General features: G+C 41.0%; 2 protein-coding genes across 5 annotated transcripts in view; both read left to right on the top strand.

The window, feature by feature from the left end:
- Nucleotides 1–1987, top strand: part of LOC141332867 (uncharacterized) — a 47998-nt gene extending 46011 nt beyond the window's left edge. Inside the window, exon 43 of the mRNA XM_073837829.1 lies at nucleotides 1982–1987. Coding sequence (XP_073693930.1) covers nucleotides 1982–1987 — 6 coding nt within the window. The remainder of the gene's footprint in view (nucleotides 1–1981) is intronic.
- Nucleotides 1988–2873: 886 nt separating this feature from the next.
- The window catches only part of LOC141333814 (solute carrier organic anion transporter family member 1C1-like), a 59018-nt gene continuing 40838 nt past the window's right edge, over nucleotides 2874–21053 (top strand). Inside the window, exons 1-9 of one of the 4 annotated variants that reach the window (XM_073838959.1) lie at nucleotides 2874–2954; nucleotides 3634–3690; nucleotides 4535–4676; nucleotides 6068–6200; nucleotides 6309–6433; nucleotides 7121–7267; nucleotides 20062–20160; nucleotides 20520–20780; nucleotides 20886–21050. In XM_073838959.1, coding sequence (XP_073695060.1) covers nucleotides 3640–3690; nucleotides 4535–4676; nucleotides 6068–6200; nucleotides 6309–6433; nucleotides 7121–7267; nucleotides 20062–20160; nucleotides 20520–20780; nucleotides 20886–21050 — 1123 coding nt within the window. In that variant the 5' untranslated portion in view covers nucleotides 2874–2954; nucleotides 3634–3639. Of the gene's footprint in view, nucleotides 2955–3426; nucleotides 3691–4534; nucleotides 4677–6067; nucleotides 6201–6308; nucleotides 6434–7120; nucleotides 7268–20061; nucleotides 20161–20519; nucleotides 20781–20885; nucleotides 21051–21053 lie in introns of those variants that run through there. The other 3 variants (XM_073838960.1, XM_073838958.1, XM_073838961.1) reach the window with 3 other exon arrangements.

A 21053-nucleotide genomic window follows, 5' to 3' on the forward strand; every position in this document is an offset into this window, starting at 1 on the left:
CGAAGAGCTACAGTGCGCTTTATGTTGATATCATGCACATCGTGCACATGATATCATGAAAGACGAGCAAAAATAACAATGAACAAGCAAGCAAAGTTATTCTGGGTTCGATACCAGAGTTGTACAGTCTTTGTCTTTAACTCACCTCACGATCATAAATCTGAGAGATGTCACGCAGCACCTCCGAGACCTTGCCAGTATGTGACACTTTTTGCCTGTACAAGGCAAATAGTTGTGGCGTATGCCGGCCCAATTCGGCATTGAACTGGTTTTGAAGATTGGTGTTTGTGATGCAATGAAACTTTGCACAAACCTACAAAATCATAAATACACAAAATGTATAAATGACATCAAAACAGCCTTGAGAGAAACATACAATGTAATCATCTTGATAGAAGTTGAGCATTATTCTCAAAAAAGGGTTTGCTATCTTTGAAAGATTAAGAAGTGGCCAATTCACACATTTTCAACAAATGCTAATAAACAGCACAAATCCCAATAGTCCAAAAGTCTCATTGACAAAATAGTTTGTTAGTGTTTGCTGGAGCCAGACAAATAATTTAAAGAAGAGGCAGAAAAGAAAAATGTAGATGTCTTTTTTTTTTTTTTTTTTTTTTTTACCTGCAATTCAATCTGAAGTGCTCACCATTTCACCAGGAAGTCCTTCAATAATGGGGGTTTCCTGTACATGTCATGTTATTCTACTTCACTCAATTGCTAACTTGATCTGTACAAAATTAGATAAATATTCAATGCAGGTTTACGTGTGAAGCTGCTAAACATATCCAAAGTAAATGAAAAAAGGATACTTACCAACTTCACAGTCCCTTCATCCACTTTAGCCTACAAGGCAAAAATATGTAACTGTTACGAGCTTGCCGGTGTCTCTACCATCCCTTGTTTTCACAACTCTTATTGTTATCTATTATTTCCAATATATTGCTAACTTTGTGTCAATAGCCTTAACATAGTGGATAAAGGTTACAGATAGCCACAAGTACATTAACAGCTGAAGGCAAGCACAAATTAGCATTTTCCAGAACAGATTGCTTAACAAAAACACAAAAATATGACTTCCCAGACAGCAAGCAGTGCTGGCCCAGATCCTGTTCACATTTGGCTCGCATGGATTTCACTCAGGGCAGATAAAGACCGGTGTTGTGCCCATTTTCGACCCCTGCCAAATTATTACCCCCTCTCATTGAAATCGCTACCTAATTGCCTAATCCTAACCCCACCCCTAATCATAACCCCCCCCCTACACCTAACCCTAAACCTACCAATACTAGGGGGTAGTAATCTGGCGGGGGTCAGGATTTGGCATTACACAGGATCTGGGCCAAAACTATGTTGCTGACTGGGTTCTGCTGACTGATCTGATTACAATATTAACGTTACATATAAATTAAATAAGGCAATGGGGTTAATGGTTAAAAAATGTGCACGAAGCAGAGCACTGCAGAGATGCTTGTCGAGCATTCTATGTTAACAGTAAAAAAAGACAACAAAGCCAAACATGATACATGTTTAAAAGATATACTTGTAGTTATTATGATAAAATAAAAAGCAGATTAAAAAACATTTACTTACAAATATCCCCACATGCGTCCAGACTCGCACAAGTGTCCGCCATGTTGGTTATGTTTTCTTGTAGCATCAGTCAGAACGACGGCGTACGTCCTGACGTAGATGACGTCATTGAACATCACTCCGTATACTTAAAAATATCACTTCAGTAACAATGTCTACTCAAAAATGATGTCATTTGTTCAAAAAATGCTATAGTTTTAAGTTCAATAAACTATGTAACCGATTTTAATTATGGTGTTCTCATTTTTTTATAAGTTAGTAGTACTGTTTGGGTTTACAGTGGGAAATCTGTTCTGGAAATCCAACTTGGAATTTCTGGTACTGCAGTGTTTTAACCAAACATATGGTGTTGTAAGAGATGGGTCATCTTGTGCTTTTGTGTGCTCAACAGAGATGAACAACATAGAGGGAGAGTCTAGAGGGAGGGGGCTTCAAAGAATATGACTGGTGAAACTCAGTACCACGATTCAAGAACATCTAGTCTCCTGGGAAAGTGTTGGCCTTGGCCTTCATCAGCCTGATCAACTTGATTCTCTCTCTCACTCAGAGGTTGTCTTAACTGCACCTAAATTTAAAGTATAAAAGATGGGACTTCTTGCTGGCACAGTGGAAGCTCAGCCGTGGGACAAGCGTGCATCGCCCTGGCTTTTCTCGGACATACGTGATGGTCTTCTACTGTGACTGCAACGGGCTCCCCAGTCTTTGAGAGTGAAGATGATGGCACGTCTCTGAGTTGTAAATATGGTCTTTATTTACCTATTTTGCTTGGGATTCAGCATATAACTATCCAGCTTTGTCTATCCTTTTATGCTTTTTCTTGTTGATTATTGATATCATCATCATTATTGATTATTATTATCATAATTTGATCAGCTGTATTTTACATCAATAAACAGTTGTATTGCTTGATTAGTATGGTGTACAGACCTTTTATTGGCACCTCCTCTTGTTGATACACACCACACTTGTCTCACATTGAGTTTTTAATACAAACAGAAACCATACCAAAACAGGTGTATTTGAATTGTAGCGAAGGGTCATGCAGGCACAGGAACTAGAATAAAAGTCTTCACTGTTCAATAAACCACACACACTGTTTTAAGTGACAGCACTCACCTTTTACTGCAGTGTCCTGTCTCTGTTTGTCTAACACATATGAGACAACATTGGTCAGCTCTGTCCTCTGTACCTCTGACACACCCCAGCCCCCTTTGGCTGTAGAACTGCTGACATGATCATACAGTTGACATGGCTGTTTGTTTACTGATTAGAGGAGATATTATAACATTTAATGATAAGGCCTTGTATGTGAACAAAGTGCCAGAGTCCTCCATCCATTCTGAGGGACACAGGCAACAGCAAAGGTATGGTCTCTGTTTCTCTTACTGTCTGACCGGTTTCTTGTTGTTTATAAAAATATCCTGTTTTCACATGTTGCAGAGAAGATATATTGTTAGTGATATGCATTGTTTTCTGTCAGAATGTGTATGAATATAGCTATTTGTCACATCTGTGGATAAGGGGTTACAATGGTCAGTCTGCCATTAAAGAAGTAAAAAATAAATAAATAAATAAATAAACATGAGCTGAACCAACTATTATGCAAACTATTCTTGTTATTAGAAATATTCTTGATCCCTTTCAGTTAATATCTTCATTATATGGTAAGAGTCCTGGTCTCTTTTAGCCTAAATAAACATGTATTTTCTTTTGCAAAAAGCAGCAGTGTTCACATTCCATTGTTTCACGTTTTATTCAACCAACATCAACAAAGTCTGTCCTGCTGTCCATGCTTCTTGAAAACTTTGATTTTGTCAAACACCCTTCCTTTTGCAGGAAATGTGGTGCAATTGCTGAATCCACTCTCTGCTCCACCCTCAGGGGTCTTTCCCCTCAGATGATGTTTTCTTACTCCTGTAAACAATGGACTCCTGGAAAAAAATGTTGTTTGCACGCCAATAATGTGATACTGTTCATAATGATCTTAGTGTTAGCACGCTCTGCACTGTTCTGTCATCTGTCATTCGTATCGTTTGCTTCCAGGGCATCATGATTGTGGAAAAGAAGACTGCACGAGAGGCATGCTGCTCCAAATTAAAGGTAATTTTGATTTATCTCCTCCTGCTTTTCAGTTTCTTGCTTAAATTGGCCCATTTTGATGAAAGGCATAAAACTGATAACAGCTCATTTAATCCCATCACTACGCAATTGCTCTCTAATGACTTTATCTGCATACTTTCAACTTTTCTTTTTTTAGGTTTAGTTTGTATAGTGGCCTCAAAAATAATTTGGAGATTTGAGTTTATTCACTATAGTTTCGAAAATGCTAATAATCTATGACAAGAACTCAGAGTTAAACTGTGCCAGAACCAATTCATCTTGGTAATGTCAGATAACTTTGATAGAAAGGTATGTAATGGATTACAATCAACCAAAACTTTGTGTGTCACGGTCAACCTCAAAAACGGCTCGTTTGTCGTAATTATGCTTTTAGATATAAGTTTGTCTTGTTTACAGTAAAAAAAAAAAAAAAAAAAACAGCCCAGGTTGCATTTTTGGCAATAGTTATCCTTTAACTATTTAAAAGCTTTTCAAATTGTGCACTACTACTTTTGTTATTACAGTTTTTTTTTTTTGTCTTTTCACTCAATAAAATGTATGAACACTGAAAGGAGTCCCACACATATCAAAGGACAAGAATATTTTAGAGAATTGGGGGTGGGCTCTCTTGTTGTTACCACCTATTAACCAACTTGCAACCACTCTGAACAGCCTAACAATAACTAGGAACCACAAACATGTATAAACTCATAGTGTTTTTATTTTTTTTAAATTTGAGTTGAGTTTTAGTCATGAATTAACCAAATCTTTCTCTTTCCTGTTCTCTCTCTCTCTCTCTCTCTCTCTCTCTCTCTCTCTCTCTCTCTCTCTCTCTCTCCTTCAGATGTTTTTGGTTGCCATGTGTTTTGTTTACTTTGCCAAAGCATTTCAGGGCAGCTACATGAAGAGCTCTGTTACACAGATTGAGAGACGTTTTGACATTCCCAGCTCGCTGATTGGATTCATTGATGGAAGTTTTGAAATTGGTAAGTCATATTTATGTAATATTTTGGGTCTAAATGTAACAGAATGCTAAAAACAAAACTCTCAAAACCCACACACTGTTGTAATGCAAGGAGACATGACAACGTAGATGTCGAACCAAATGCAGGCTTTCATAGTGAAGTAACAGCAAAAAGTAATATCCAAAGTAATCCAAAAGGGTAATCCAAAAACAGGCAAAGGTCAGGACAGGCAGCAAGCAATCAAAAACCAAATAAAAATCCAAGATAAACCACACAAAGGCAGGCATTGCTAGGCAAGACAGAAAACACGAAGACACACAGACATTACAGGCTAACCCTGCCCTGCTGAAAAAAAAAACAGCATAGGTATGTTTTGGTGCTGGGATACTGGTTTTAGCTGGTTTATGCTGGTCCTTAGCTGGTTAATGCTGGTCCTTAGCCGTTTTATGATGGTCATGTTGTTGGTCAAGGACCAGCATGAACCAGCAAAGGACCAGCATTAACCAGCAAAGGGCCAGCATAAACCAGCAAAGGACCAGCATAAACCAGCTAAAACCAGCACCCCAGCACCAAAACATACCTAACCAGCATATGCTGTTTTTTTTCAGCAGGGTGGTGAAAAAACAGCTAAAACCAGCCTAGGCTGGCTGGCTGGTTTTAGCTGGTCATAGCTGGTCAGCAGGCTGGTTTTAGAGGGGTTTGGGCCATTTTCTCAGCCTGGGAAACCACCAGCTAAAACCAGCTACTTCCAGCTTAAACCAGCTACGACCAGCCAACCAGCCTAGACTGGTTTTAGCTGTTTTTTTTTTTTCAGCAGGGAACAATACTCAGCAATGTGTCAGTGTGAGTGTGCAACCTTTATAATCCTCCTGATATGAAACAGGTGATCCTGGGACCTGGAACCAGGAAAATGGAGTCCAGGGTGAGCAGTAATAACAATAGCCCTCTAGCGGAGCACATGGGCACACCAGCTGCCGATCGTAACAACTGTAATGGCTGTTTGTAATTGCATACATTTTGGTTAACTGGTGGTTATGTTGTTTGTATGATCCAATTCGTACATTTATGAAATGTCTTTTAAGTATATTGCAGGAAGTTATAGTACAAGTACAATTTATTTCTATCTTTATGGTTAACCCTGCTCAAAAAAAAAAAAAAAAAAAAAAAAAATTAGAGGGTTTTTGGCCACTTTCCCAGTCTGCCCAGACTGGTCAGGCTGGTCTTAGCTGGTCAGTCTGAGAGACCACCAGCTAAAACCAGCCTGACCAGGCCGGGAGACAAGCTAAAACCAGCTACTTCCAGCTTAAACCAGCTAAGACCAACCAACCAGCCTAGGATGGTTTTAGCAGTTTTTTTCAGCAGGGAAAATGGGTGGTGATGTTAACAGGTTAGCATTTTTGTGTTCATTTCAGGCAATCTGCTTGTAATAGCTTTTGTAAGTTACTTTGGCGCTAAACTTCATAGACCACGACTCATAGGAGCTGGATGTTTAATCATGGCCATAGGATCCTTCTTAACTGCGGCACCACGTTTCTTCCAAGGACCGTAAGTTTAACTGGTCAGCTATTCTTTAAATCCCTTTAGTTACCGTGTTTGTGTCTACAGGGATAAAAGGTGAATAATATGTGTTAAATGTGTGTTTGCTTTCTATAGGTACAAATATGAGACAACAATTTCACATTTCTCTGACTTTAATGGTACAGAGAGTTTTCTACCATGCTTAACCAATGGGAAACTTGGACAAGATAATGAAATTCCCACAGTGGAAGCTCAAGCAGGTAAGTTGTTCAGCCTTGACCCTGAGACAGACCTCAGATAAAATATTAAACTATATACAGTATAAGGATACTGCACCTTATTATTATTATTATTATTATTTTACAATAATTAAAGTATAGACCTAAACAGCGTTCTAGATAAGATCAATATCCTCTCCAATTAAGTTTCTTCTTCCAAAAAAAATCTATATAAATCTTTTATATCTAAATAAATTATATTAATTAACAGAAGTATGGAACAATGTTTGAGTGTTAAAATGTTTGGGTCATATTATGTCACATTGGGTTCACCTCAGAAATTCTATTTCATTATGTATAATGATAATCTCATTTATCCACATTCATAAGAAATAACATTCTCAGAAAACAAAATACTTGTGGAATCATTTGTCATGTTTGGCTTGTAATATGATTGTACTACCCACAATCTCCTGCAACACTGATCTGTCACTCTAGTCTAGATTGCTTATCTAGCTTCTCCTTTCTGAACTTTGAATTCTGGGAAGCTTGTTTTTTTTTTTTTTTTTTGGGGGGGGGGGGGGGGATAAATTGGGTTTCATTGCTTTTTATGAAATTGAAACACTTGATCTACAAAATGTACAAAAGCAGACTTGCAGATACTGACATTGTAGAGTGTTATGGAGTTATGTGTGTAATTGTTTATTTGTGGTGCTTTTGTTTTTGAAGAATGTGAGAAAGCAGCCAGTTCCCCCTTGTGGCTCTATATCTTTCTCGGGAACATGCTTCGAGGGGTAGGAGAGACACCCGTCATGCCTCTTGGGTTGTCTTATCTGGATGATTTTTCAAGGGAGGAAAACACTGCTTTTTACATTGGTATGATTACCCATTTCAATCATTATATTACCAATTATGGCATACATTCAAGCGTATTAACATCCAAATAGTAACACTGCAACCTCATTAGATGTCAGAATGTACCGTCTTCACTTTACGAGTTTTCATTTTAATTGTTTATTTTACTTAATGATCATTAATACATGTACTTACAAATAATATAATATATTATGGATGTCCTGAGCCAATCTCAAGAATCAGGATGTGGGCCGATCAAGCCTTTTTTTTAACTGATCGGTATCAGCTCTCCCAAAGCCGTGGCCACAATAGACTTTGAGCATGTGAAATTCCCTCGGGTGCTTCAACAGCTGTTGCATCAATCTACTACATGTAGTGCTGCAATTTTAGTTTTATGTTCTTTTAATTCAGCTACAAGCTCACAGTATCGCATGGTGTGAATTTTCAGGTCAGAGCTCACCAAGGTTAAACTTTGGAACAAAGTTGTAAAAAAGACCGCTTCCAGTCTGACGCATTTGCATGCATATGAATGGAAGTCAATAAAGCAAAAAGTGTAGTGTGACCAAAATTTACAGATAATTTGCTTACTCCCTTGTCATCCAAGATGTTCATGTCTTTCTTTCTTCAGTTGTAAAGAAATGCAGTTTTTTTGAGGAAAACATTTCAGTATTTCTCTCCATATAGTGGACTTCTATGGTGTTTGAACTTCCAAAATACAGTTTAAATGCAGCTTCAAAAGGGCTCTAAATGAACCCAGCTGAAGAAGAAGTCCTTTTCTAAAAAATGTATATACTTTTTAACCTCAAATGCTCATCTTTTCCAGCTCTGCATATACTCTATGTATTCAGTATGGAAGTAAAATACTGACAAATGTTTTTGAAGCAAAACAGGGTGCTGTATAGCACTAACTGAAATAAAATGCATCGTATTAACAGTGCTAGCATTTTAAGGTTGTGCAATTCAACATGGGTGGATATTTAGGCTGTGAATTTTTCAAGTGGAAACAAAATTTCATTTGTAAAATTTTCAATATTAAATATTCATATTGTTTTAAAATACAAATTTAACAATTGCAGTGTTCAAAATATCAATACTAAATAATTTCAATACAACCTTTGAAACTTGACAGGACATTTCGGTGCATATTAATTCGCTTCCAAAAATTCACTGATTCAAATTCGCCAAGCAATTTGATGCTACACATCCGGGTATGGCAGGACGAGCCATTGAGCATCGATACAAAATCGACGCCAGGTAGAACTTCAAACCAGTGGCGCCTCCCATTGGCCCCCCCAACCAGAAAGAGTTTTTTAGAATAATAATTTTATTTTATAAATTAACACGGACATTGACAAAACACAATATTAAAAGCAGAGGTGGAAAGAGTAATAAAATATGCTACTCAATGTAGGATTTCGGTTACGCAAAGCGCAAATAACGATCATCACACTCCAAGGATGATCAAAGATTCTTTTATCCTAACCGTTTGCCAACAGAAGACTGTGAGAAGCCGACATGGGTGCCGCTCTGTTTGCGCCAAATTTCATCTGCTGATCACTGATCACCTCAGGAAACAAAGCAGCAATAAAGATAATCCTATCAGGGGAACAACGTGTGATTTGTGCTGAGAGACTCATAAAAACAAAGGGTCTTGTCACCTCTGGCCGAACCCCTGGCAGAATTCGCTGATACCGGAAAAGGGCAATCTTTTGAGATCACCCCCTCTGAGATTCTCCAAAAGAACCAGTAGTCCGCTCACTCGTGACTCAAGTTATAAGATAAAATTGATTGAGTTAGGAATGAACAAAGGAGAACGATTAATTTCAGACTGGCCACTTCGGCCGCTGAACTCCCCATGACCCTCTTCAAGCCTATGGCCTTTCAGACACCCTTCCAAATGGGACTCACACCACATGATTAAATGTGCTAGCAAATATGATACAAAAAAAAAGAAAAGAAACAAAGAACGCTATTTCAATCACTTGAACTTACTATGCAAAGGGATAGGGCATCCACCTTCCCCCATGTTCAATGCTTGCCATGTAATTGTGTCTTTTTTCTATGCCTGGCATTCCTTAGCAAACAAGTTGCCAAATGAGCATCCTATATGTAACACGTACCCATGTTTACTGTTGAATGAACGATCGTGATGAATGTAGCTTGCCTGAATGAATGAGAAATTGATATTGTGTACACTTTATGCATTGTAATAATTTTAATGAAGTTAATAACAAAACTTGCAGAGATAGGGTCATTTTGAGTTGCCCCAAAGAAGGGACAGCCCGTCCGCCCCGCAGCAATATCCGATTGGCTCCTAGCATCATGGGGCGTGCTGAGCGGCACGTTTAAAAACCCCATGGGGACAATAGTTTGTTGCCTTTCGCCTCGCTCAGCGCCTTTCGTCTCTTGTGGTTTGAGTGCGTCCCATCTGCACTCGCCCGCTGGACCAAGCACGTGATCGTGCCAGCACACTCTACAGAACAGCGCTTGAACTGCCCGAACTGAGCGAGAAGAGTCCAAGAGTCCTGAAAAGACTGGTAGCTCTCTTCCGCAGAAGATCGCCTGCTCAATTCAATTCAACTACAAGGCGTTCTTGCCCTCCAGAACTCTACAGAAACTGCAAAGACTTCTGACCCGGCTTGAACCGTCAGAGCCTACGCACCTCGCAACTCAGGCGCCCGCCGGACTCTGAACGCAACAACCCGTGTAACCAGGCAACCGCGGCCAGAATAGCGGTACAGCAACTCCCGTTGCCCAACCCTCATCTACGAAGGATTCCCAACGACGTCACCCAAAGACTAACCAGAAAACCTGCCGAGACGAGCCCACAGAGGAAATCCCCATTCGGCACGAGCGCAAGTAAACAGGGTCTCCCATTCTTGTTGATTCTGGTGCGATGTCATTTAAGTTAGATTTCTGCTTTTGTGGTTTTCGAAGGTTGCGATTTTAGAGCTAGTAGCAGTACTAGATCAATCTTGGGGTTCTTAAAATCAATAACTTTCTATTTCTGAAACTGTATGAGTGCGCGTGTGAATGTGTGTTTATGTGTTAGTAGCTTAGATTTTGTATCCTAGAGTAGTTCAATAAATCATTGTTTCATTGTAAGAAGTTGTCTTGACTTTTATGTTCACAAAGTTTCATCTTTGCCCAGATCAAGCTACCTAGCTTTAATTTCCTAAAGTAATAATTCTGTTTATTTATGCTCCTGACCATGAGCATAATATAAACTTCGGAATTGATAAGGTATATTGATTTGACCGATTCGGTGGACGAATGGTCAAGAAACATAGACTATTAATTCTAAATCGATTTTCATGAATCTTTCGATTCGATTCATTATTTGAATCATTATAAACTTGAGCATAATTCTTACATCAAGTAAAAGTACTGTTACTTCAATGAAATTTTACTTAAGTACAAGTAAAAGTACTGGTCAAAAAATCTACTCAAGTAAAAGTAAAAAGTAACTCATTTAAAGTTTTACTAAAATTTAAAAAATTTAAAAGTAATTTTTTAGTGAGTTTTTTTTTTTTTTTGAACAGCAGTGCTGGGTGGGGGATTCTAGTGTTATTCAAAACAAAAACAAAAAACAAGGGGATATAATTCTCAACCTGGTTGTTTTTATTTGAGGAAACAACTTTACAAATTAAAGTGCAATAAAAACAAATAAATAAGATACAATAAAAAAAAATAACCATATAAAACATTTAGGGAATTTAGGCAAATAATCCCATAAAACTTTAAACATCACAACCACTGAATGTTGCATAAACTGTGAATTCAGTAGAGCAGGGGTTCCCAACATTTTTTTTACTGCGGGGCCCCCCCTCCTTCTCCGTTCAATTTTGCAAGGCCCCCCTATGCCAGACATGTCCTCTTATTTATTTATTTATTTACTTATTTACTTATTTACTTCCGCAGTAAAGAGAAAAGTATTTATTTTTAAGTCTTTTTTATTAACCAAAACATTTGTTTTGCCTTATTATTCTTCTACTGCATGTTATAAAATTATCAATTATCAAAATTCAAACAAACTTTAAATTAAAACTTTAAATATACCTTATAACCTTTAAAGAAAACCTCTGCTCAATTCTAACTTTTTAAAATTATATATACAGATTTAAAGCTGCTGAATTCCTTACTTCAGACATTATTTACAACTTCAGAGTACTTTTTCTTAAATAAGTGAACCTGCCTCACCAAACAGGACAGGGAGATGCCAAAAAACCACTAAACATTAGGGGTGTAACGATACACCAAAGGCACGATTCGGTTCGGTTCACGGTTTTGGGGCCACGGTTCGGTTCAGTTTCTGTTTGCTGTGGGGTTAGGGTTGATGTCATCTTAACAGCAATGCTAAGGAACAATAGATTCACTTAATAACAAGAACAACTAAACGTTTTCTTTATTAACTTTGCCAACCCATTTTAGTACAGTCAGGATACCTGAGTAAGTTAGACATTTAGACATTCACTTGTCCGAGTTAAAAAATTTCTTGTCCGGGGCAAAAAAAAAATGCCTTTTTTGCTGTAAATCAATCCATTCTGAAGCAATAGTCTCATCACTACTCTATAAGGTCTTACTTTAATCTGAATATTTGTGATATTTGCCTTAAATTGATTTCTAGGACACTTTTTAACTTTATTTTCCTAACCTTACTAACTGTATTTGTCATCATTCACATCAAATTCTTAAATTTTATCAATACATCAAATTAGAATAATTAGACTCTATATGGTTGCACAAATTAAATCAGTATCAACAAACTCCATCTTTCCATTGCACAGGAAAAACCGGGCCTGCAATGCAATTGACATTTAACTGTATTTACTTAGACTGTTTAATGAAGATAAGAGGTTCCAAAAAATGCATTTACACAGTAAAATTGCAAATACATAAATAATGTAATAAGATTGTTATACAAAAATATTGGAAAAATGCAATACCTTTAAATATAAAATCGAACCACCAATAGGTGGCAGTAGTCACTGTCTTAATGAGCAAGTCACGGATTCAACCATAGATGGATTCAACCAGTTCGTTCACTGACTCGATTCATTTAAAAAAAGGCTAAATCATTCAGTACTGAAATACCGCTGTGTTGCTCGGAGATTCACGGAGGTTCTGCTGTTGCTTAGAACTATTTTTGTTTGCAAAATGGTTAATGATGTGTCTAAAATGTAAGTCAGTTAATATTAACTACTAGTTTATTGAACTACTGTTGTATAAAATCATCAATGTCACTCACGTTTGCAATCATAATGGTGCTTTCCTACCGCAGTATGTTTGTTCATGCTTGTTTCTTTGTGTATGCTGTTGAGCCTATTAGTGTTTTCTGTGAGTCAGATAGCCTGCACGAGCTTGATACCGTCCGTTTTCAGTCATCTTAAGTAATAAAATCAGAATTATGCTCACCAAAGTTGTGTTGCTGCGCTAGTTATTGTTTGTACTTGATGTTTTAATCAGGTTACTTGTCCGGTCGGACAAGTAAAATCCCCTTTCACTTGCCCTTTCACAAAATCCACTTGTCCTGGACAAGCGTTAATGTCGAGCCCTGAGTAGTAACCGAGTGTGATCGCTCACTCAAGTTACATGACATGACATGCACTTGGAAAATACTAACTTTAGAATATAATATTTAGAACAAAATTTAGAACAAAAGCTCATCATTACTAATACAATTTAATCAAATGTGATAAAATAAAGATGTGTTTAAATTGGTTAAATTAGTTAGAGACAAGTGACGTCAACCCCAACAATGGGCAGCAGGGGGCGTGAGAGTACCGCGGTACGCCACGAGAGTTTCGCGATACGTATCGTGGTTGGTGTATCGCGATATTTCGGTTCGGTTTGTAATATCGTTACACCCCTACTAAACATATCCCTTTGAACTTGACTGACTGAATATCTACTGTTTCCATTAAAAAATAACATACAAATTCAAACTACAGCAAATACATTCTAAATCTGTTGAAACGCATCGATGTGAAAGTTCGACAAAGACACGATCAGTGAACTGTCAGTGCAGCCTGATGCTCATAAGCACCGAGCCTCACTCCTCTTCGATGGGTGAGAATTCATTATAAAACACTCACAGAACAGTAATTTGGACAACTAGGCAAATGTTTTGACGCAAAAATACGATAGGGATCAGAGCCCCGAGAACGTGCATAGTTTGTGAATCAATAGAGGACTTATGCGTGCCTAATGTATGACTCTGATATACACGAATGTTATACATTAGGCACGCGCAAGTTTGTTATTACCTTGACATTAGCGCGACGGTTTGCTTCTTGCATGAAGCCGAGAGATGTAACTCTGCACAACTGTCCGTCTCCTGCATTTGTTCTCCCGCTCACCAAGCAATCAGTAGTTTCCGGCGCGCGATCTCCTCCTTCCCTCCACGCACATTTTTTATTTTTATTTTTTTAGTATTATTTTTTATTTATTTATTTTTACTCAGTAACGGATGATATTTAAAATGTAGTTAAGTACAATACTTAAATCAAAACGTACTTAAGTAAAAGTAAAATTACAAAATTTAAAAGTTACTTTAAAAAGTAGAAGTACGCAAAAAAACAATTACAGTAACGCGAGTAAATGTAATTCGTTACTTTCCACCTCTGATTAAAAGTAAACATAATAAACGTGTATGATGTGTAGGCTACTGTAGAATACGCTCTTAACCCCTCCCCCTCTTTACATGAGTTGAGAGACTTTCCACACTCACACAAGCGCAGCCGCACCGCGAAGCATGCATAATTAGTTCAGTTTTGTATGTAATGGCAAAGTGATTATATATTTTTTCGTTATTATATAAATTTATTTTGGATAAGCATTTAGGGCATTTTTTTTTATTCGTTAAATGTAAGTTTTTGATTTTCAAAACGACCAGCGAGTCGATCATAGCCTATGTTTGATCAATTTAGCCTTCTCAAATAATCACGACTTGCATGAAATAAAATCTATAGATATTAAACAGTTCAAGCATATTATATATGTTAGCTTAAACATTTAACCTATATAAATGTACACTGTTAGACCCATATCCAATCGTTTGTGCGCAAAGTGAAAGCTAAAGCGGGCTTACAGGACTTGGAAGCGCCAGCGCGATCACTTGCACTGAAAACAATTTAAAATACGGCATAATTTTTGCTCATAAAGGTAAGAGTAATATATTATTCAGAGCTGTAAAGGGTCTACGTTTATTTGTGTGCACTCACAATATCAACAAAACTTTGTGACTTTATATAAAAAAAGAAAACATAGAGGATGCGCTTCTGCCGTCTTGGTCTTGAACAGGAGCGTTTCACAATGATGAACAGATACCGAAAGCAAAATCTTTTATTAGGCTATGAAATCCTTGAAGATGCAATTCTCTATAAAGGTGGGTCCGAGGAAATGGCGTGCCAGGATCGTCAGCTTTATTTTATTTTTTAAATATTTCCATACTATTTCCCCCCGCACATTCATGGTAATTACTTTTGCCGGTGCTTTGTGGCAAGCTTTAGGCTATTGCGTGCGCATGATCGCGCAACTCTTCAAACTGCGCTGAAGGCACGCTCGCTGCTGCCCGTCGGGCTCGGGCTGCACTTGTATTAAGCTTGTGTGTGTATTTAGATGAATATGCCGATTAAACATATATACTTTCTTGTTTATTCGTAAACATTTGAAATTAATTTGCAAACTCCAAATAAACATAAGGCTACTTGCAGCTGAATTGCAAAGCGACCTTTTTTCTATTTTGCTCTGTACAGAGAATAGTAACACTGAAGTTCCCCTTCGGGAACGTTGAGCTGCATTGGAACGCTTTGGGAATGCCTACTGTGTTTCCTATGCTCTGAGTACGTGTGAAATCAGTCCAATAGAGGAGCGTGTGTGACGTCACGTGTTCGGCAGCTTCTGTTTTCAGTTGCGCTCTGTGTGAATGTTTGTCCGTCAGCACTGCTTTTCAGGGCCAGTTTACTCTACTTTTATTTGAGTGCTGACATAGATAGAGAAAATGGGTGATAGCAAGCAGTTTAAACGTTGTGTTCCTCCATGCCAACGTTACATCAAGGCTGAGCCCTCACTAGCGTTCCTCGCGGATCAGGTGCCACTTCTGCTGAGGCAGAGCGGCGCTTGCATTCGTGGGGATCGCAGATGGATCTGTTATCGAGTGTGGAGACGGCCATGCCCCTTTCTCCAACCTCCTCTGGCAGATCCCTGCTCCTCTCTGGTGTGGAAGCCCACACTGCGGCTTCTTCCCTCCAGGAGGAGCACTCGTCTCTCCGTCTCTTTTCTTCTGAGGAGGAAGACACGGAGATGGTCGAGGACGCTGGGCCCACGCCCTCCCAGCCTGTCGAGTACGAGGAGTTAGTGGAGGTGTGCCGTTGCCAAGTTAAACCTTGACTGGTCGGACGTTGTGGCTGGGGATCAGAAGCCAAAAACAAAATTAGATGAAAGGTTTCTGCAACGTGGTTGGGGCGCATGAGCACGGGTATGGGGCGAAGCCACAGGTCAAACAGACGCTTTCGAGCTATCTGTCCCCTAGTTCGGCATTGTCCCTTAAGGCCTCGGCATTCCCCAGCAAACCATTGAGAACCACCTCTTCGTTGCTGGGGAAGGGCTACTCGGCAGCCGGTCAGGCTGGAGCTTGCCTGCATACCATGGTGGTGTTGCAGGCATACCAGACTGACCTGCTGAAAGAGCTGGATGAGGGCGAGGATGGAGCGGCAGTCAACGTCAGTGAGCTGCGTCGTACTGCCGACCTCGCGCTGCGTGCCACCAAGGAGACCGGCCACGCTATTGGGCGGTCTATGGCAGCCATGGTAGTCACAGAAAGACATCTCTGGCTGACCCTGTTAGATATCAAAGAATGCAACAGGGTCTATCTGCTAGACGCCCAGCTGCTGCCCACTGGCCTGTTCGGCGACGCTGTATCAACAGTCGTCGACAGGTTCCAACAGTCTCGGCAGTAAGCGGCGGCATTCCAGAGATATCTTCCTCACCGCCCTGGGGCTGCTGGGCGGGAGCAGCCCCATCCTCGTACCCGCTCCTCGTACCGCAACGAGCAAAAGCAGAGAGCGTCGCTTCTCGGGCCCCTCCTCAGCGACATCATGGGGAGCCCCAGAGGCGCTCTAAGTCGGGGGCTTCCAAGCCTAAGATCGACCTGAGGGCCGTTCTTCAGGCGAAGAAGTCCTCGACTAAGAAGCCCTGACAGATGTGGCACAGGGCTTCTGAGGGCAGGCCCTCCTGGGGAGTCAGTAACATCACCCCAGTGCCCTCCAGAGATCGTTCTGCCAACCCTGCCATCCTCGGTGCTTTGAGGCACAGCGGTCTCTCGCGAAATTCCCTCTCTACATCTGCCTGTTCGCGTTGCGGTGCAGAGGGATTCGCCATCTCTAAATCCATCAGAGGTCAGCCTCGAGAGGCTGATTCCCTTAGTAGAACATTTAGCAGCGTGGAAACTTCTGCCAAATGTATCTCAATGGGTCCTGCAGACTGTAGAAAGAGGCTACAAAATTCAATTCGGCGCTCAGCCGCCATCTTTTCAAGGGGTTGTCACTACTATCGTGGCCCCTCAGCAGGCTCTAATTATGGAACAAGAGGTAGAAACTCTCTTGAGGAAGGAGGCCATCGGTGGTCCCTCCTCATCTCAGGGAGTGCGGGTTCTACAGCCGCTACTTCATTGTTCCAAAGAAGGATGGAGGCTTGCGTCCGATTCTAGATCTCAGACTGCTCTATCGCGCAGTGCTGAGACTCAAGTTCAAAATGCTTACTGTCAAGCAGGTAGTGTCTCAAATCAGGTCTGAGGACTGGTTTGTCACGATAGATCTCAAGGAGGCTTACTTTCACGTCTCCATCCTTCCACAACACACAAAGTTCCTCAGGTTCACTTTGGGGGTTAGTTTGGGATTCGACAACGATGTGGGCACACATGTCTCCCGCTCGGATAGAGTTGATTCTCAACGCAGTCAAGAGAGTCAAATTAGGCCGCTCACTCACTGTAAAGCAGTTTTAAGTTCTGCTAGGTCTCATGGCAGCTGCATCCAACGTGATTCCTTTTGGCCTGCTGTACATGAGACCCTTACAGTGGTGGCTCAGGACCAAGGGGATTTCCCTGAGGGGCAACCCACTCCGTATGATCAAGGTCACGTGGCGCTGCCTTGGTTCCTGTCTCAGGGCCCGGTGTTAGGAGCTCCATGTCATCGTATGACATTAACTACGGATGCCTCCCTCACCGGTTGGGGAGTGGTCATGAGTGGCCGCTCAGCCCGAGGTCTGTGGAGCGGACGCCATCTTACATGGCATATCAATTGCCTGGAAATGCAGGCCGTGATTCTAGCTTTGAAACACTTCCTCACAGACCTGAGAGATCACCATGCGTTGATCCGCATCGACAACACAGCGGTGGTCGCTTACATCAACCACCAAGGAGGTCTGTGGTCGCGCCCCTTGAACAAGCTGGCACACCAGATCCTTGTGTGGTCCCAGGGAAAACTCCTCTCACTGAGAGCAGTTTATATCCCTGGACATCTCAATGTGGGAGCAGACGTCCTGTCGAGGCAGGGGCCGAAGCCCAGGGAATGGAGATTCCCCCCCGAGGTGGTGGAAGTCATCTGGAACAAATTTGGTAAAGCCCAAGTGGATCTCTTTGCGAGCCAGGAGACGACACAATGTCCCCTCTGGTTCTCTCTCAGTCATCCAGCTTCCCTGGGACTGGACGCTATGGTACAGACGTGGCCGAGGCCTCGTCTGTACGCTTTTCCCCTGATCGCTCTGCTCCCGGGAGTTCTGGAAAGAGTGTGCCGGAACGGAATCCGCCTGTTGCTAGTGGCCCCGTTCTGGCCGGGTTGTGCATGGTTCTCAGACCTGATTTCTCTCCTAGACGGCCCTCCTTGGGAAATTCCCGTCAGGGGGGATCTCCTCTCACAGGCAGGGGGTGCGATCCTGCACCCTCGCCCGGAGCTATGGAAGTTATGGGTGTGGCCCCTGAGGGTGCACATCTCCTAGCTTCCGGTCTCTCAACCGAGGTTGTTGAGACCATCCTCCAATCCAGAGCTCCCTCTATGAGGAAAATGTACACCGGGAAGTGGAATATGTTTGTCCTTTGGTGCAATCAGCACCAGATTGACCCAGTTCACTGCCCAGTAGGTTCAGTGCTGGACTTTTTGCAAGCCCACCTTACGGCCGGTAGCGCACACTCTACACTGAAGGGCTGATAGATGCTTTCCATGCCCCTTTCGGTGCTACCTCCCTCGGGAGACTTCCCTTGGTGTCACGTTTCCTCCGCGGTGCACTGAGGCTGAGGACCCCGGTACGCTCACGCGTCCCCACGTGGGACCTGGCCGTGGTACTAGAGGCTCTCTGTAATCCTCCTTTCGAGCCTATTGAGGACATTTCGGACAGACTTTTGTCCTTGAAGACTGCCTTTCTATTGGCTATTACCTCTCTGAAGAGAGTTGGTGATCTACAGGCCCTCTCAGTGGCCCCCTCTTACCTAGACTTTGCACCTGGTATGGTCAAAGTGTTTCTTCACCCTAAACCAGGCTACGTGCCAAGGGTGCCCTCTGTAGTACCGCGGCCCACAGTGCTCCAGGCCTTTTGTCCTTCCCCCTTCATGGAACCAGGACAACAGAAGCTGAACTGTATACGTCCACAGAGCTGCCCTGTGGAGGAAGACGGACCAACTGTTTGTGTGCTTTGGTCCTCATAATAAGCGTTGTCCAGCTTCTAAACAAACCTTAAGTCGGTGGATTTCGGATGCCATTTCCACGGTCAATTTGTAAACACTGGTTCTGTACTTTTGCACCTATGTAGGACAATTTTGAAGTTGTAGGAGAAAATGAAATGGTAGTTTTTCGACCTACCCTAACTGTCTTAAATCGGAATACACAGAGTACACATTTTTTTAGAAAATATATTTTTTTTTCCCTAGATAAGACACTTCTTCCTCTGCTGGTATCAATTAGAGCCCTTTGAAGCTGCATTTAAACAGCATTTTGGAAGTTCAAATTCACGGACACCATAGATGTCCACTATACGGAGAGAAGTCCTGAAATGTTTTCCTCAAAAAACAACATTTCTTTACGACTGAAGAAAGAAAGACATGAACATGGATGACAGGGGGGGTGAGTAAATTATCTGTAATTTTTTGTTCCGGAAGTGAACTTAAACTTTCCTCCTTTAAAAGGAAAATAATCAAATGTGAGTGTTCAGCCACCATTAAAACCAAACATGACATGCAAGATAAAGAACTGTTAATCATCAAGTTAGATTTGATAACCTTTCTGCCAATTGTCACTTACCTGTTTGCATCGCTGTACCTCAGTTCTACACTTTATTAAACCTTTCACTAAGACCATTACCTGCTTGTTGTGCTCCGTCTGTTCTTGTGACACGTATAAGTGAAAGTCGTGACATATTGTCAAGTATGGTGACCCATACTCGACATTGGCCCTCTGCATTTAACCCATCCAAGTGCACACACACAGCAGTGAGAAGTGAACACACACACACTGTGAACACACACCGGAGAAGTGGGCAGCCATTGCTCCGGTGCCTGGGGAGCAACTGGGGGTTCAGTACCTTGCTCAAGGGCACTTCAGTCATGGTATTGAAGGTGGAAAGAGCGCTGTTCATTCACAATCCCCACCTTCAATTCCTGCAGGTGTGGGAATCGAACCATTAGGCCACGTCTGCCCAACACTCTTGAAGTCAAACATAATTAAATAATGATGTTTGAAATATTGAAACAACATGATCATAAAAACAACAACTTTCATGATTCTTGGTGGTGATTGTAAATAAGTATTTTACATGTTTTTTTCCAGCTCTCATACAGACTGTGGGAATGATAGGGCCCATGCTTGGATTCATGTTAGGATCTTTCTGTGCCAAGCTCTATGTGGACATAGGAGCAGTGGACTTAGGTAATCACCTGTTTACCCAGTAAAGATTGCAAACCTATTTTTGACTGATAATGATTCTTTGCCTGTTACTTTGTCATAGCTGCTTGTTGCATGTGAATTAATTTTAAAAGTAGATCTTTGACTTTTAGTCTAATCGATTTACTAGGTCCCTTTGAAAACAGACTCTTGCAGTGTAGATTATAATTTTTAATTGATGACATGGCTTTATGATAATTGGTCTTCTATATAATTACTGACTGACTGCCCTACTACGTTATGCTTTGATGTAAGAGATCCTTGGTCGTACTCTTTGTTAGGATTTCAAATTATAAACACTTTTGACTGATCTGAGAAAATGTCCTTGTCTGTCCTTTCTGAAGATACCATTACCATCAACTACAAAGACTCACGTTGGGTTGGCGCCTGGTGGCTGGGCTTTTTGTTAACTGGTGGAGTGATGTTACTGGCCGGAATTCCCTTTTGGTTCCTTCCCAAGTCTCTTCCTAAGGAGGGTGAGACTGAAACTGAGAAAAAATCGAACATTCTAGAGGGTGAGCAGGACAGTTTCATTCCTGAAAACAACAAACACAGTACTGCTTCAAACAAACCAGCTCCGGTTTCCATGGCAGCTCTGGCTAAAGGTGCACATTTCCTTAAATGTTTCATTTTAAATATGTTCATTCATAAGGTTTGGTTGAGATATTGAACATACATGACCCTTGAACTTCTTTTTCTTCATTTTCTAGATTTTCTGCCATCACTGAAAAAACTCTTTAGCAACTCAGTTTACATGATCCTCATTATTACCACCATCATACAAATCAATGGTCTTTTAGGAATGATCACATTTCAGCCAAAGTACATGGAGCAAATTTACGGCCAGTCAGCATCAAGGGCCATATTTTTGATAGGTG

This window comes from Garra rufa, chromosome 4, assembly GCF_049309525.1.
Source record: "Garra rufa chromosome 4, GarRuf1.0, whole genome shotgun sequence".
In the NCBI taxonomy this organism is placed as follows: Eukaryota; Metazoa; Chordata; class Actinopteri; order Cypriniformes; family Cyprinidae; genus Garra; species Garra rufa.